General features: G+C 35.4%; 3 protein-coding genes across 3 annotated transcripts; 1 reads left to right on the top strand and 2 right to left on the bottom strand.

The window, feature by feature from the left end:
- Positions 1-2624: 2624 nt before the first annotated feature.
- On the bottom strand, positions 2625-6526 carry LOC132171826 (probable polygalacturonase). Its single transcript, XM_059583228.1, has 6 exons — positions 6425-6526; positions 4824-5146; positions 4260-4380; positions 3992-4166; positions 3815-3885; positions 2625-3682 (listed from the first exon to the last, which is right to left on the bottom strand). The coding sequence occupies exons 1-6, from the start codon at positions 6471-6473 to the stop codon at positions 3009-3011; spliced, it is 1413 nt and encodes a 470-aa protein (XP_059439211.1). The 5' UTR covers positions 6474-6526; the 3' UTR covers positions 2625-3008.
- A 3334-nt stretch (positions 6527-9860) lies between these two features.
- LOC132170931 (fumarate hydratase 1, mitochondrial) lies at positions 9861-15791 on the top strand. The gene is made up of 18 exons (XM_059582091.1): positions 9861-10025; positions 10108-10268; positions 10360-10477; positions 10737-10886; positions 11450-11560; positions 11771-11854; positions 12598-12696; positions 12781-12831; positions 12920-12969; positions 13345-13426; positions 13587-13681; positions 13759-13825; positions 13913-13963; positions 14148-14243; positions 14690-14788; positions 14902-14931; positions 15025-15090; positions 15456-15791. Exons 2-18 carry the CDS (start codon positions 10120-10122, stop codon positions 15540-15542), a joined length of 1485 nt encoding a protein of 494 aa, XP_059438074.1. The 5' UTR covers positions 9861-10025; positions 10108-10119; the 3' UTR covers positions 15543-15791.
- LOC132170932 (protein EXORDIUM-like 2) lies at positions 15757-16859 on the bottom strand. Its single transcript, XM_059582092.1, has one exon. The coding sequence runs from the start codon at positions 16830-16832 to the stop codon at positions 15876-15878; it is 957 nt and encodes a 318-aa protein (XP_059438075.1). The 5' UTR covers positions 16833-16859; the 3' UTR covers positions 15757-15875.
- Positions 16860-17290: the final 431 nt, after the last annotated feature.

Raw genomic sequence — 17290 nt, 5'->3', positions numbered from 1 at the left:
CCAAGGGGGTGGCTCCCATGTGGCCAGATGGGGTTGGCTCTTTGGCCATGGGGGTGGTATGCCCACCCCAAAATGGCCAAGAGGGTGGCAATTTTTTTAAATTTTTTTTTTCCTTTTTTCATTTTTTTAAAAAATTAAGTATGTGCCACGTGTCAACATTTGATTGGTCAACGTGGATTTTCGTTAAGTCAACTAACAGTCAACTGATAGAGGATTAGTTTGGTCTATTATCAAAACCACAGGAACCGTTTGTGATAAAAATCAAACCCTAGGGAGAAAAAATAAAGCAACAAAACCACATGGAGTATTTAGTATTTAACCCTTCTTTTTTCTTAATTCTATTTTTTTTCATTAATTTGTTAAGATATATATATATATATATATATATATATATATTAAGAGTGACATGTGTCATTATTTTATTGGTGATAATGCGACACACTAATAAAACCTTTTGACCGAATTTGACTGTAGAAACTAAATTGTTATTTTGGCTTACTCCAAGGACCTCTAAATTATTTTTTATATCGCAATGAGCGATTTGTAATTTAAGCCAATCACATGAACTGATTTTGTATTTATCCATTTTATAAATAAAATTTCTACGGGAAACTTACTTAACTCTCTATGAACTTTCATAGCATTTGAAATCACTTTCCTAAACTTCAAAAACTATTTAATTAAAGGTAAATTTGAAATTTTATAAAATTTTCAAGGGTATAACAGTCATTTCACTCATTTTTAGGGGTATAAAGGTAATTGCAAAAAATTGATAGTTGAATATACCAAATTGAGAGTTTTTTTTTTTTTTTTTTGATCTTTTAAGGAGAGGGAAAGAGATAATTGTACAATTGATGAAAGTTAATGAAAGTTATGTCCTTCTTGAGTCAATAGCCCAAAACCTAACTTGTCCACAATTGTTATTTCCATTTCATTTGAAAATAGATAATATACAATTAATGTATTTTAGTAAAGTAAAATTGTCCAAAAAATTAAAATGACAATTTTACCCTCTAAAACAATTAACTGGATACTACTCATTTCATTTGAAATGGAGAGGATCATATTCCGTAGTTGGAGCATATGTTTCTTTTTTCTCTAAAAAAGTAAGGGTATTTTGGAATTTTCACGTCCCCAATTAAGATTTAATAAAAAAACATAACGGTGGTAACATTGCAAATTTTTTGAACTTTGATACACTAAATTGAGAATTTTCTATGTTTAAGGAAGTGATTGCAAGTGCAATAAACTTTTAGAGGGATTAAATGAAGTTTTCCCTAATTTCTTAAACATTGATAAATATAAATTTACTTTTTTGTATAACAATTTTCAGAGAATTTTCTTGATCTTACTACGGTTTGAACAAAATTTGTCTAAAAATTACCAAAAGTTTAGAGTTGTACAAAATTTGATATTGTAGGTGAAATATCAATGAGTGAAAAATTAAAAATGAGAAAGGTTGAATATAGGACATCAAGATTTTTAAATCACAAGTGAAACCCAATACAATATTTAATTAAAATGAGAGGTGAATTACGTGGACATAGTTTGAACTCAAGACTTATTCTCTATTTACCATATTAAATCACTACTTGTCACAAAAGTTTAAGCTAATAAAAAAAATAATTTAATCATTTAACTTGTACTCTAATATTGACTCGACAAGTCCTCAAAATGGTAACTCAATCGACTGTAGAACACGCCTCATAAAACAAAAGTCACTAGATCGAATTCTCATTCCCCTGTTTCCTCCCTTCGTGCGAACATGTAAAAAAAAAAACATTGACCCAACTAGTGTAATAATTAATTGAAATTAGGTAAACCATAGAGTCAAAGTTTAAATTTAAGATTTTTGCTATGATACCATATTAAATCATCATTTTATCCCAAAAGTTTAAACTTATAAGAAATGTTTGATTTAATTATTTAGTTAATGTTCTAACAATAATTAGAAAAAACTTTATATAACATGTCTAATAATGATACAAACTACTTTTGGCTAGACAAATTCGAAATTAATGGCTATATCATATGTTAATTATGGGCATAACAAAGAAAATTGAAACCACTTACCTCCATCCACAAGAAAGGCGGAGATGAAGAGGATAATAAAGATAAAAATGGATATTCTAAGTTTAGCCATACTCTTCTCCCTTAGGCCTTATTTAAAATGCAATGAAGGAAAAGAAGTATTTATAGGCATCAAACTATGAACGGGCCATCAACCATTGGATATTTCAAAGGGTTATTAAATTTGAGCTAGAAAAAATAAAGAAAAAAGAAAAGGAACAAATGCCTTATTGACCTTTTATGCTACTAAATTGACAATTAAAGTTTTTAAAATATTTCTTCCCTTTTGCTCTTGAAAAAAAAAAATAAAAACAAAAAAACAAACAAACCTACTCGTTGTGAGTTGTGACTCAATCTGTATCAGAAAGTCTATTGAACCCTAAGCTAAACATACAAAAACAACACATTGAATTAAATCAAGTTCAAAACAAAATAAAACTAATTACTTTTTTAGATATATACAGCAGGCCATTTGACATAGTCATGTTTAACATTCGAGAATAGGTGGCATTTTATTGCAATCAAACTAATTAATCCACTGAACACCCCCCAAATGCCTTGATCCCATCAACTGCCAAATTATATAGCAAATACCCAATACAAAATTACATCGTAGCTGAAAATTTTCAATTGAGAAACAATTAGATATATCAAAAGCAATTGGTATCTGAGTTGTATAGCACTAACTGAAGTTTAATTTTCTTGTACATGAAGAAGAAATACAATGTGAAAATGATAGGAGAGTGGCACCACATAGGGAAACTGATCAGTGGAAGACTGAGAATTGAATGCTTGATTGAAATGGCAAAGCTATGGGAGATTCTAAGTTGAAATTTATTGGAAGTTGTCCTCCTGAATTTAAGAATGAAAAAAGCCGGTATTTCATGTACAGATCAAATTAATAAACAAACAAACAAATGTGGTTGTAGCTGATGATCTCACAAAACTGCAGAATAGGTATATGGATGTAAGACAAGAAAGCAAGCTGAGGAAGAATTTGAATATGTGTCCTGGAGTTCTGCACATGGTTCAGGGGACACAAACTCAGAGATTCCCAGCACATTGGAACAAAACCATGGGGGAGAAGATTTTGAATGGATGGAGAATGTAATATTAGATAGACAGATTGATGTGAAAGGTGATTCATGGATTCCAGATAAATTTCCAGCAATGGTGATATTTTCACCAACCATATTCCTAAAGGTGATGTCACTAACAACTGGAAGTGCACTAGAATCATATTTGTCATCTGGGTGAGAGCCATAATGACCTGTTGCCTTGATTGCCAAGTGAATATTCTCCAATTCAACATCTGAGACAAGGATGTTCTTCATATAACCACCTCTTCCTCTGTTTGTCTTGAGATGAACTCCAATAAATGAGTTTTGCAGATGAAGCTGCTCCACAAGTATGTTGGAGATGCCTCCAGACATCTCACTCCCGAAAGCCAGGCCGGAGCCGGAGGAGGACCGGAGGTTAACGCCTTTGATGTGGACATTTGTGGTCGGTTGGCCATAGCCAATTCCATATTCATCCCAACCACTCTTAAGAACTATTGCATCATAGCCTATGCTAATGTTGCAGTTCTCTATGCAAACATACTCTGAAGAATCTGCAAAATTGCAGTTATACATACGTTACATATAGAGGGATAAAGATCTTTCTCTTGAAAATCAAGAGAGTAAGACAAATTAAGCAATATAGATAACAGGTCTCAAAAGTAACAGAATCTTTTTTGACAAACCTGGGATTATACCACTGGTGTAAGGAGATTCTGATGGAGCATGAACAGTTATGTTTTGAACTAGCACATTACTGCATTTTACCCACATATAAACACACATCAGTTTGTTAAAGAATACAAGAAATGAGACACTACATGATCCAAATAATATAGAAGTTTGGCCGAGCTACAATTTACCTGCAATATACTGGATGGATGTTCCAAGCAGGAGAATTTAAGAAGGTTAAATTTGAAATAATGATTTCATTAGAGCCAACAAATTCCACAAGAGTTGGTCGGCTGTGATTTAAGGAATGAAACATGAATTTGTTCCACCAGACCGAACCCTGGCCATCAATAATTCCATTATCACCTGTTCAATTGTCGAAGGCAACCAAATTATATGAGGAATGCAGAACTAAGATACTGCCAACTAACTGTCAAGCTGATATGAGAAAAATCTTGCCTGTTATCACCACATCACTTAAATTTTGCCCATTAATCAAGCTACGATATCTCCCTCCTGGAAATTCAATCCCTCGACCATAAGATGGGAGAGGATCTACTATATCCCAGTGAGTGTAATCCTGAAAAGGCTATAACAAGTAAGAACTAAAAATTATCTCTACATTGTAATATGTGCTTCATTTTTGTTCTTTTTTTAAATTTGTACATTTGTTTGTATCTTTTGGTATTTTACTTTCTGAAGGAGGCATTTTGGGAGATATAAGCTATATAGAGAGTGTTTTAGTAGGTAAAGGAAATTGGGCCTAGTCAAAAAAGGAAAGGTTCTTTCAAGAATTATCTGATCTGTTATCCTCTTGACTCCCCCCTAACTCTTGTAGAAATTTTCTAAGCCTAACTTGATAATTCAGATTGTAAGGATTATACTGTCCAAAGCTCCCACAATACTGCTAAGAAATATTCTGTGTGTTTACATTGTAAGTAAATGTGTTCTTTAATACTCTTATTTTTATTTCTTGTGAAGTGGAAAGTTCATGAAAAATGTAAGCAAAGGTAAAATGAGAACCTCAGATCCAAGAATGGTAGCATCTCTTTCAAGGAAGAGTGTGAGATGGCTAGTAAGGTTAAAACTTCCAGTTAGCCACCTGCCTGCTGGAACATAAAGCTGTGCGCCACCCTTGTCAGCAAAGGACTTGAGATAGAAAATGGCATTTTGGAAGGCAACTGTGTTCAATGTTTTTCCATCTCCAACTGCCCCAAACTCCAAGATGGACACACTGTGCGGTCTGGGATCCAAGGACCTCTTATATTTGCATTGTCCATCATTTCCTTCTCCATCGTATTCAACAGCACTGCTTAATGCCAGAAGCACAAGCAGAGCCACCAGGGCTGCAAAGAAGTGAAGAAAAGAAAATGTTAATGGCCAGGGCATTGCAATGCAAACACTCAATCCTAAGAAGTGTTCCTTCCTATTACACAATTCTCAAAAGTTGAAACAGATCTATCATCATAATGGGTTGAAATCATGGTACCACCAAAATGGAAACCTTTAAAAATAATATGCAGAATATGCACATTGAACCAACATTCTGAAAGTCACAACAAGGTGAAAAGATACTCATAGAAGTGAAAAACATATATTATTATAGAATGTCAAGCAACACATTAAAATCCGGTCTAATCATAGTTTGAACTAAAAGTCTACATTGTAAAGTGCAGCAAATCAGTATTGATTTTGGAAAAATCTATAAGAGGGAAAACATTTCAAGAATTCCATGCGACTGGATACTGGTGGAAACTCTAGAAAAAGTTACTGGCGGAGCTTGCAAATACAAATCACCTTCATCTGACATTACTAAGGCCTATCACCAGAAAGGTGAAAGGATAGTTGATTGGTCAGGTTGAAGAATGCATAATGAATCAAATCTGCTGATGGAGATGTGAATGCTGCAAATTCTCAGGCCACTTCTCACTTTATAGCTTTCCATTCTTCGTAAGAATATATTACTGACTTAAGCATTAGAGTGTTCCTTGTCTGCACCTCCGACAAGTTACCCATGCCTATTTATTGTCATTCTACATGTCATTTTAGTTGGATTACCACCGTGCAGTCAACTTTACTAACAGTTAAGAATGACAAGCACTTGCTGTATATCCCTTAGACCACATACTCATGCCACGTACCCGGTTGGATGATGCCGGCACCTCCATGCCGGTAATCCCGCAACCAAACAACCCTCTCAATCCTCAGGACCACCAGAGGTTCGCAGCACTTGAAACACTGCTGCAGAACCTCAGCAGAATCATGAGCTGAGGCAACGGCTCAACCAACACAATCATGTTTCAGTCCTATCCGCCCCTCCGGACCATGAAGAAGAAGCAGAGGATCTCCAGCCTCGATGGCAGCCGACAGACAACTTATAGATGAATCCATTATAATTAGATTACCAGACAACATATATAGATGAATCCATTATACAGTTAAAAATGACACTCTTAATATTAAAGACTTGGCAATAACCACATCAGATTCAACCTAACAACCACCAAAACAATCAAATAACAGACTTTGCAAACCACCCACATGTTGAACTCTCATAACTAACGAAAATAATGAATCCAACGTTATATATATATATATATATATATAGCAGAAAACCAACGTACTTACTAGCCTCTTCATGGCCTCTTTCCCTTCCCTTGACGCCAACCACATGGGCACGCTGCACCAGTCACCAGAAATCCAGAACGCCACTAAGGGAAAGAGTAGTATGAACCGAAGAAGAAGGAGGAAGAGAGACGAAGAATTGAGAGGGGCTTTTATGTATATAATGCCAATGAAGTACATGAAACAAAAAACTACAGAAAGCGACAGCTAAAAAGAAAAGAAAGCTCTTCATTAACAAATGTTTTCATATTCATATAACAAAAGTGAAAGCAATTCCCTCGCGTCTTACATGGAAAGTGTAATTAATTTGAATAATATTCCCCAAGATCCTAGTGATTACCATTAGTCTGTTATTATTCCCATAATCTCAGATTAAAACGTATCTTGCCGACACAAAATCAGCCAAAAGAACTTCAATCATAGATTGTGTTACACTTTTACTAGGATTTTTTTTTTCTTCAATTAAGCAATTGAATGAGGTGGGATAATGTGTGGACTTGAACATATGGAAATACAGTGGCAGGAGGGGACCCACATCGTGGAAAATGCTAGGCTGGCATCACTGAGTTGCCAGATCGGAACTACTCCGTGGATCCCACCTGACCCGTCAATTACGGGTTCCCTCTGTCACTTCCTTTTGTGTTATAGTCGATCAATGGTGTCTTGTACGGTCATGTCCGGTTGTTTACCTGCACGACGCCGTTTATAGGAAGTGGTTGGATTTCTTGAACTTTACATGAAGATAAAGATGAGTAGATTACGTGATATGCGGTTCTAGCGAGGCAAATTACAAAACAATCCCTTGGGATGAATAGAGAATTGCATGGGAACCCGCCGCAGTTTAGCTGTTGACGACGCAATGCCAGCTGCTATTCATCGTCTCTCCGCCGCAAACCGAATGCGCCGCTTTTTGGAATTTACGATTTTTTTCTTTTTGGTATCTACAAATTACAATTACATTATTACTCGTAAAGTGTTTACTTGTTTTGTTAATAAAATTTACTTTTTTATAAAATAAAAATAAATTAATTATAGTTTTATAGTGGGTTTGGTATTGTAATTTCAAAAATAAAAAATGTGATTTTAAACTAAATCGCAAAAAAAAAAAAAAAAAAAAAAAGATCGTTTGAGATTGCGTTTTTAAAAAATTACAATTTGAAAATGCAGAATGTGTTTTCAAATAACAGATAATGAGATTTTTTTTTTTTAAAAAAAAAACATAATTTTAAATGTTAAATTGCGATTTTAAAGACTAAATCGCAATTTTAGCTAAATTGTATTTTTAAAAATCACGTTTTCGATGATCTTCTCCTCGGATGTTGATGTTGTCGGTTTTTTATTTTTTGTTTTTGTGTTTTTTTTTTCTTCTTGTGTTTTTTGGTTTTTCGTGAGTTAAGCATCTTTCCGATGATTAATGTAGATTCCAAATTGGTCAAATTCTTGGCTTACTTCGAACACTATTTTGTGGTGCCATCAAGATTCAAGAGGACGATCATTTGATATATATATATATATAGCTTATTTCTTATTATTTGTATTTTCTATAATGTGTTTTCATTTTAGGTTTGTTGTTGGAAAGTCTATATATTTTTCTTTTTCTTTTTTGATTCATTGTAATTATTTTCCTATTTGCTCGGGAAAAAAGGGTCATTATTATTTATTATCTATTGATAAATGAGTTTTTTGTCACTTACTTGCCAGAGTGGCGGCATTGTTGTCAAGACTCTGTTTGGGCCTTGTTGGGGTTTGGGTCAACATCTTAGCTGCTGTTTATTTTCTTGACCCAACCTAACCCAACTCGACCAGACGTTGATGGACACCCCATTGCTGTCTTAACGGCCAGAAGGGCCCCCTCAAGTCCAAGACCCATCGCCAAAATAAGGGTCCAAACCCATTGAGATGACCATGATGATGATGCCACCAAATAGCCCATCCCATAGCATAATTGTCAATTAGATCCTCTGCACCCTACAAAATAACAGTATTCTCGGTTTTCTTAAAAAAAAAAAAAAAAAAAAAAAAAAAACAAACAAAAACAACAACAACAACATTAACGATAAATTCAACCTTAAAACACTCTTAAAAATATAAAAATTATTTTTAAATTTATGTCAAATTCAAATGGTTTTTGAATTATAAACGAAAAAAAAAAAAAAAAAAAAAAACCTCTAATTCTTCAATATTTAACTATCCTCCTAAAAGCATTTTTCTATAAACTTTTTTGTTTGATTGGTATTACAAATATTTTCTTTAACAATGTGTTTTGGTTGTGAGATTGGCTCCGGTGGGAGGAAATGGATCCTCTCCGGTTAAAGAGGTGTCATTCCCTTTAAAGTGAAGAGCAAATTTGTCATTTTATATTTTTTTGAACTATTTTATCTTTCACTTAAAAGGAACTAATTCTTCGAACTCCACTCCAGTTGAATCAACTAAAGAAAAGACCTGATCGACAAGAATTGGTGCCGATCAGGAAATGACGACGTATGAATGTGTTGTGACGTGAGTGTCTGATGTCAATTAGGAAATCACTGTTTCACAACAAAAACAGCGAGTGACCGAAAATATTTTACAATTGACCAAAATTTTCAAGCACAACCAAATATTAAAAAAAAATTAAAGTCGAAAACAAATCCAACTTAAGTTTAGTAAAAGATATTAAAAAAAAAGGGTTACTTTACTTTAGGTCTCTCAATTATTATTTGATTTGAGAAATCTCTCACAAATTTTAAAACCTTTTAATTTGAACTATTGAACTTCAATTGCAATTAATTTGAACCTCTTTATCAGACTTTAAATGTTAAAAGTGAGACAATAACATTTATATCCCTGACTTTTTTATAAAATTATAAATTTAACTTTAGTTTCAAATTAAAAATTATAATAAAAAAAAATCATAAGGTAACCACGGTTGGGCCACCTTGTAACCTTTTTTTTTTTTTTTTTTTTTTTCAATTTTTGTTTTTAATAAAAAAAAATTGAAGAATAATTTTATCTTTTTAAGGGATTTAACGGCAAAAATTAACGGAGGGATTCAAATTGATTGCAATTAAAAATTCAAGAGTTAAAATTGAGAGATTTTGAAATTTGAGAATATCTCAAATCGGGTGATAATTCATTCGAGTAATGCTAGGTACCATTTTGTTATCCTCCTAAAATCTTTCTATAGCTGATATGGTTTTCAAAATCATAATTTGATCAAAATTTAAATATAATACATCTAAAATTTAATGATAATTTTAAAAGTCACGTCACATTTAAAAAGATAAAAAAATGATATTTAATATTACTCAATTTAAAGAGTCTGAAAGTTACCCCTAAAAAAATTATCTTCTCTCTCATCTGTTATATTTGATAGCAATTTATTTCTGTTAATTTTTTTTTTTTTTTTCGTTTAGAATTTTCGTCAGCATAGTCTCCGAAGCGGCAAAGCAGACGCCTAAACCCCAATAAAGTACCGCTACATTCCAAGAGAATCCCATTACTCCGGCGTCACGTGCTGTGCACCACTCTCCTCTCCCCAATATCTTTCTTCAATTTTACCAAACCCTCCAATCTTCTGACCCTCACTCCGATCAAGAAGGAGCTCATCGTCTTCCTCAGGTAGCCCTTCTCTCTTCATCTACACACATATATTTGTGTTCGTGTGTATATGTTGCTGATGATTTGGTGTTTGTGAGGTCAGGTAGGACGAGAAATGGCGATGTATGTTGCGTCGCGGCGATTCTCAGGTGGATCAGCGGTAGGAGCGTTGCGTTATGCTGCTTGTACTTTCTGGAGACCCTATTCGACGTCGTTCAGAGAGGAGAGAGACACTTTCGGACCAATCCTCGTCCCTTCGGACAAGTCAGTCTCTCTGTTTTTTTATTGCTTTTTGAAAGCAACGCGAGAAGTGCTTCGTTCTGTTTTGACTGAATTGTTTTATTGTGCTTTTAAGGTTGTGGGGGGCACAGACGCAGAGATCGTTGCAGAACTTTGACATTGGAGGCGAGCGTGAACGAATGCCCGATCCAATCATTCGTGCCTTTGGTGTCCTTAAGAAATGCGCTGCCAAAGTTGGTTCTTTTCGGTTTTACCCTTTTGCCCATTTCGGATTTTAGCGCCATTTCTTCGTTAAGAAGTTAAAATCTTTTTTGAAAAAATTACGTCTTTGATTTATGTATAGTAGGGTCATTTTTCCTTTTAACATTACAGAACTAAATAATTGAATTTACAGTTTTTGTACATCAACGCAAAAAACATGTTCGCTGTATACTTTTTTGCTTGTCTGTAGCTTAGGCTTTGTTAAGATGTACTTGGCGTGTTCTGTTGCAGGTGAACATGGAGTATGGTCTTGACCCAGCCATTGGGAAAGCGATAATGCAAGCTGCCCAAGAAGTAGCGGAGGGAAAGCTAAACGATCATTTTCCACTTGTTGTATGGCAAACTGGCAGTGGCACTCAAAGTAACATGAATGCCAATGAGGTTAGTGCTAGTTTATGTATGGTATTATAATTATTTTATTTTTTTTGTCTACAAAAGAATTTGTTATAGCTTCAGTGTGTGTGCTGCAGGCACCCTCTGTAAATTGCTTTCGTAATTTGTTTTAAGTACTTTCAATGAGAAAAATTGGTGCCACTGGGTGCTTATTGAACTGTTCATTGGGTAATTGACTAATGGTAACAAAATGAAAAAAAAGAGATGACCTGGTTGATTTTTTAATATAGATCGTCCGTATCAATGGCCATCGTGACATTGTATTTGATAGTCCACGAGATATTCTATGTAGGAGATTTGCCATGGCAATGAAGGAAAATATATGCCTGAGTTCAAAACATTTTAGTAAGTGCTCATAAGTTCATGGAGGTGATAAGTGTGGTGCTGTCTACCAATGAAGCATTAGTTCTTTTTAAGCATATACTTTTATGCACAAATTATGCATGCTGTGGGATTACCAGTATTTCGGTGGCAAAGAATTTCTGACTTGTGTTTGATCATCAATATGATTTTTGCTTCTAAACTATGTTGTAATTATGTACTAATTCCAGGTCATTGCAAATAGAGCAGCTGAGATCCTTGGCCATAAGCGTGGTGAAAAGTTTGTGCACCCAAATGATCACGTGAATAGATCACAATCTTCTAATGACACCTTCCCTACTGTAAGCCTTTTTGTATTCTTTCATGACCTTGCTTACTTCTAATCTTATGCATGGTTCGTTTTTCTTTTTTCTTTTTCTTTTTTAACTCGTTCATTTCCATCACTTGGAAATCAAGACTAATTTCTCCCTATGTCTTTCTTCCATTTTTCTTGTCCAGCCACCTGGTTCTTGCTGTCTTGTGTTAAGTAATGTTGTTTTCTTGTTCTCCAGGTAATGCATATTGCAGCTGCAACAGAAGTAAATTCTAGATTAATACCGAAATTGAAACAGTTGCATACTTCACTAAATTCAAAGGTTTGATGATTATTTCGTCCTTTAAAAGTGAATTGAAACATGATGGCCTAATTAGACTTTTTTTTTTTGCTGTTCTATGTCTTGTATACTTGTTGGATGCTTGATCTTTGGAAATCCCTTATTAGTTTGACTCATACACATTGACGTAATATTTGAAGTCATGCTATATTTAGCAATATGATGTGAACTTTTTCCTACGTAATGTGACCTTATAGACCATCTTAGCATGACATTTGTATCATTTTATCACTATTGGTTTCAAAAGATGTCTTCTCCATGTCTGTATTCTAAGCATGAAAATTACCTCTCTCTTGATTATCAAGCAATTCATGTGCATCTGCATGTGTGACTATGTATTATGTAAGAAACATAACAAGTTTAGTTATAGGCTTGAGCTTTTCTGACATGCTTGTAATTTGTTTTTGAATATCTATACTTTCAACTCCTATTGCTGCTCTTGGCCAGGACATTTCTAGTGCTCTTGTTCACTAGAGATGTCTTTTGATTGCTATATATAGGTAGATACATACATACATGCATACATATATGTGTATACATACATACATGTGTTTGTAGTTTTTTGTGACAGCATTCTAGCATTAAAATCTATCCTCACCCTCCCCCACCCCCACCCCCTCTCCCCACCCTACATTCTTTTATTATTGTTGCTTCCACCTTTTGAATTGTTTAATTCTTTTGCAATACTACTGCACTATTTCTTATGCTTATCTTGTTTTTACCAGTCCATTGAATTCAAAGATATTGTAAAAATTGGACGCACTCACACTCAAGATGCCACGCCTTTGACTCTTGGGCAAGAGTTTAGCGGCTATTCTACACAAGTAAGATGACATATCTTTGTTAGAAGCATAGACCGAGCTTTATGCCTTTTGGGATGGACTTCTCACTGCTTTGTGCTGTTGCAGGTGAAGTATGGAGTTGACCGGGTCTTGTGCACTCTACCCCGAATGTATCAGGTTAGCAATGCAGATTAAAGTATTGACTCTTTCATTTTTCTTTTCCTCGCCTTTTACATGTCTCTGATTGGAGATTTTATTTGAGCAGCTTGCACAGGGTGGTACTGCTGTGGGGACGGGATTAAACACAAAGAAAGGGTATGTTATTGCTTTAAGGTTGAAGCAATTTTACTTCCTTTTGGTGTCTGTGATGTGTAATGTTCTAATTATGAGTACCATTGCTTTGATCTCATTCTTCAGGATTGATTCTTCTCTGTTGTATCAATATTGTAAGGCCAATCAATAGATTTTTTTTTTTTTTTTTTTTTTCTGTCATCCATATTAACACCTTTTCCTTATTGCTTCAGAAACTTATTATCATAAAACTGTTCAGTTATTTTTTTGGATTTGAGCTGTAATGAACATGAATCCTGTATTGTTTCCTTTGACTATTATTCAGAAAGAATGCTTCTACACTTCAGTTGTTTTCTTTATGTTTAGTTTGACAGTAGTTGTCATTTGACTGTAATTTAGGTTTGATGTAAAGATAGCTGCAGCAGTATCTGACGAAACAAACTTACCATTTGTCACTGCAGAAAACAAATTTGAAGCTTTGGTTAGCTTCTAATCCCCCAACTCCTGCTTTTGTTCTTTCATTTTTATTCTTTTTGTATTGTAAGAATAGATGTTTCATTTTATTGAGCATTTGGTACTTTTCATTTTGTTCCACATAAGACAGAATAGTGTTGCATGCTCATATATTTGATCTTTGGCAGGCTGCACATGATGCTTTTGTTGAAGCCAGCGGAGCACTTAACACAATTGCTGCTTCTCTGATGAAGATTGGGAATGACATACGTTTATTAGGAAGGTTTGTATGCCTAGTATGACCCTTGCATTTTTCTTATAATATTTTCTAAAGGTTTTCACTGTGTTTCTCTTGTACAGCGGTCCACGTTGTGGCCTTGGTGAACTCATTCTTCCTGAAAACGAGCCAGGCAGCAGTATTATGCCTGTAAAACCCCCTATCTTATTCTCTGTATTCATTTTTTGACTAAAAACCCCAAATCCTTGTCACTTGACTGAGCCTATTCTGTTTCAGGGAAAGGTCAATCCTACTCAGTGTGAAGCTCTCACTATGGTCTGTGCTCAAGTAAGTTTAGTGTCTTGAATTTTGGTTAATTCGGATTAAATAAGCCGTAGGAAACTTTATAGCAAGTTAGTAGTAAGACACGTATAAATTAGTCTTTCCTAGTCCTAATTAAGTATCATTTTAGAATCTTTATTGACATCCTTTTTTTTTTTTTTTTTTTGTTCTTTTTTTGTATATCTTTCAGGTTATGGGAAACCATGTGGCCATTACAGTTGGTGGATCGAATGGTCACTTTGAACTTAACGTGTTCAAGCCAATGATTGCAAGCGCTCTTCTACAGGTATGTTCTATTGTTGTATTATTGCGCTATACTTATTAACAAGTTCAATACAATTTCAGAATGAGTTCCTTATTGGAGTTGCCAAGTGCATCCATTGTTTAAAATCAACTGACCATGATTGTGTAGGAAAAGTCCTTTTTTTATCTGACAGTGCTTTGGGCTAGAAGTTAATAAGCCTGGTGGTTTTGCTTTTGAAATTTTCAAGCTATAACTTGGAAACAGCTATTTGGGAATTTTGAAAATTTAATAAGAATAAAGTAAAATTTAGCGGGTCTGCCTAGAATAGTTTTATCCAGTTTCCATTTGAAATCTGTTCTTAATCTCTTGTTATCTTCATGCAAAAATTTCGTGCCCTGCTATATCACTACTAGATGCACATTTAAATCTTACTCAACTAGTGTTTATGTCCTCCTATTCAACGGAAGTTTTTGTTTCCATACTGACAGTCGGTGAGATTGCTTGGGGATGCATCGGCCTCCTTTGAGAAGAACTGTGTGAGAGGAATTCAAGCTAATAGGGAAAGAATTTCAAAATTGCTGCATGAGGTCAGTTGATGCTGGGTACAGAATATAGAACTTTTAAATATTATACTACATTTTAGATTTCAGAGTTAATGAACCTTTGTTGTTGTTGTGTCGCATTTTGCATGGTGTTGCAGTCACTGATGCTTGTCACATCCTTGAACCCTGTAAGTTTCCACTCTGTTCTGCCTGTGTTCATGCGTATGCTTCCTAATTTTCGGTGCTTTGTGTGATAACTTTTGTTGCTGATTGTATTCCAGAAAATTGGTTACGACAATGCTGCTGCAGTTGCCAAGAAAGCGCACAAGGAGGGAAGTACTCTGAAGGTATAATTCCTTTCCCTTGCCCATTCGATTCTTTACTTTATTCAGTATGTTGGGTCTCTGGTGACTCTCATTAAACTATTGTAATTATCTATCTTTTCTTGATAAATGGTCAAGTATGATGAGATAAACTGCCTGTAATAATATCCTCTTCTTCTTAGACATATGCATCTTTCAAATCATGTTGTTCGGTTGGGAAGTGCTAGTAACATTACTGAGCTATTTTACTCCTAGGAAGGGCGGGGTTGACTTTAGGGAGAAGATAATGTCTTCGGTGGAGTGTTTGATTCTGGTCTTTAGTAGTGGTGTTTATGTTGCAACTTTGGATGGCCGAAATACCAACTTTAACCAATATTTTTACTGTGCAGGAAGCTGCATTGAAACTGGGAGTGCTAACCCACGAAGAATTTGATACTCTTGTGGTGCCTGAGAAAATGCTTGGCCCCTCTGACTGACAAGCTTATCAAAGATTTTGAAGCTCCTGAGAATTGATTTCAGCATTGGCTGATGTTTCATTTTTGCTTTATTTTTTTCATTCAGTTGGATAAACAATTCTTGAGGTTTTCTCCGTGGCTGGCTTGTGTCTTTTGGGTAGTGACAGTAGCAGTTCATTAGGTAAATAAGGGGAAAGCCTCCCTCATTTTGTAATGATTGTATGAGAGAAATCTACACACCATAAATAAAAGAAATGTGATTTAGCATCACTTTATTATTGTCCTTTTTATACCGCAAATAAAATTTATAGCACATCTATTTGGACATGCGATATGCTTCTCTTTTTCATTCCCTTAAAAGATAGCCTTGCACTTCAAGCTCTTCAGGTCCCATATCGCCGGGAGGAGGAATTTCCTGCCATTAGCGCCATAAGCATTGTAACTTGCCTTGCTGATTTTGTCCACCATCAAGTTTCCAGGATACCCTGGATAAGCCCCCTCACCAAATACCCCTGGACATGCAGTAACAGCCTCCAGTGGAGCCAAGGGGTCTCCTTGAAAATACCCAGTGTTGAAAGGGTTAGTGACAGCTCCGGCAAGAACTGTTGCAATGTTCATAATCATGCCGTCGGCTCCGACACCATTAGGAGCCACAAGGGCCGGGCCTGGTGGACCGTAAGCCGGAAGTGAAAAAGGCCATGCACAAAGTCCAGGGCACTGCACCAAGGGGTCTCCTACATGTGCATACACCACCCGACTCTTTGGAGACACCACGACGTTGTTATGAAATCCACATGATCCCATGCAAAACCTCTCTACTGTCACATCTCTAGCAGTCAGAACCAAGTATATCCCATTAGAGTCTAATGGTAATACCTTGGTCTCTATCTTGTTTTCGACATATTTGGCTATTTGGGCACGCTTAATGTTCTTCCCCAAAGAATATATATCACCAATTTGTTTAACGAGCTTAACGGTGCCGGAAACCGAGTTCCCGGCCTTGTCCGTATATGTCTGGAGAGTTTTCCACCATGTTGAGACGGTGGGTCCTTGGTAGGGGACTACACCATTAGAAAGACTCAAGGAACCGAAGAAATCGGTTATGGAGGCTCTGTCCTTTCGAGAGAAGGCTCCATACCATATGAGGTAGATGTTGATGGTCTTTGGGGTGGTTAAGAGAGGACCTCCGTGGTACTGGATTGTGTTGGATGTGGGGGTTAAAGAAGGTGTGTTTGCTCCATGTGAGGGCGGGGCTAGGGCCAAAGCAAACATGAGGGAAAAGAGCAGAGACTTCCTTAACATGGTGGCCATCTCTCAGTTGAAATGTTTGAGATTAATGATTGAGTGTCCGTGTTCAATAAGCCTAAAAAGGGCTCCTTTTATAGACCCACTTCTACAGTAGATAAACTAGGACTTTTATTGCATTATTGCCAAAGGGATTGCCTAACTTGAGCATCATCTCATGGAACATCCATAAACCTTTCACCTTTATGTCATGGTATCATATTCTTTGTTTTTAGTTCCCTAAGTGGGTGCTAGTTTTTAATCAAATCCATGGGAATGACAACTCAAAAATAGATTCCCACTCCATACATCTCGAAATAATTTATTTGTCTTTTAATCGCAATAACTCTAATCATATGTGTTGAGCATATACGTGAGTGAAAAACAACTAAATCCCACATTGAAATATATTATGGTAATACGTGACTAATATAATATAATTGGACTCAAATATATTAACTTAAGCTTTTAAATTGAATGATGTC

The sequence above is a fragment of the Corylus avellana genome, chromosome ca2 (assembly GCF_901000735.1).
Source record: "Corylus avellana chromosome ca2, CavTom2PMs-1.0".
Taxonomy (NCBI): Eukaryota; Viridiplantae; Streptophyta; class Magnoliopsida; order Fagales; family Betulaceae; genus Corylus; species Corylus avellana.
Note: the sequence above shows the minus strand (reverse complement) of the source record. Positions and strands in the feature narration are given on the sequence as shown.

Bases quoted from the DNA above. Each gene is read 5' to 3' on its own strand.
- LOC132171826 (XM_059583228.1), bottom strand. From the start codon at position 6,473: ATGTGGTTGGCGTCAAGGGAAGGGAAAGAGGCCATGAAGAGGCTAGTA. The intron at 4,167-4,259 runs GCAAGATTTTTC...ACAATTGAACAG, and splicing joins AAGTGATGTGGTGATAACAG to GTGATAATGGAATTATTGAT. The intron at 3,886-3,991 runs GTAAATTGTAGC...GGTAAAATGCAG, and splicing joins ATCCATCCAGTATATTGCAG to TAATGTGCTAGTTCAAAACA.
- LOC132170931 (XM_059582091.1), top strand. From the start codon at position 10,120: ATGGCGATGTATGTTGCGTCGCGGCGATTCTCAGGTGGATCAGCGGTA. The intron at 12,697-12,780 runs GTAAGATGACAT...GTGCTGTTGCAG, and splicing joins TTAGCGGCTATTCTACACAA to GTGAAGTATGGAGTTGACCG. The intron at 14,789-14,901 runs GTCAGTTGATGC...ATGGTGTTGCAG, and splicing joins TTTCAAAATTGCTGCATGAG to TCACTGATGCTTGTCACATC.
- LOC132170932 (XM_059582092.1), bottom strand. From the start codon at position 16,832: ATGGCCACCATGTTAAGGAAGTCTCTGCTCTTTTCCCTCATGTTTGCT.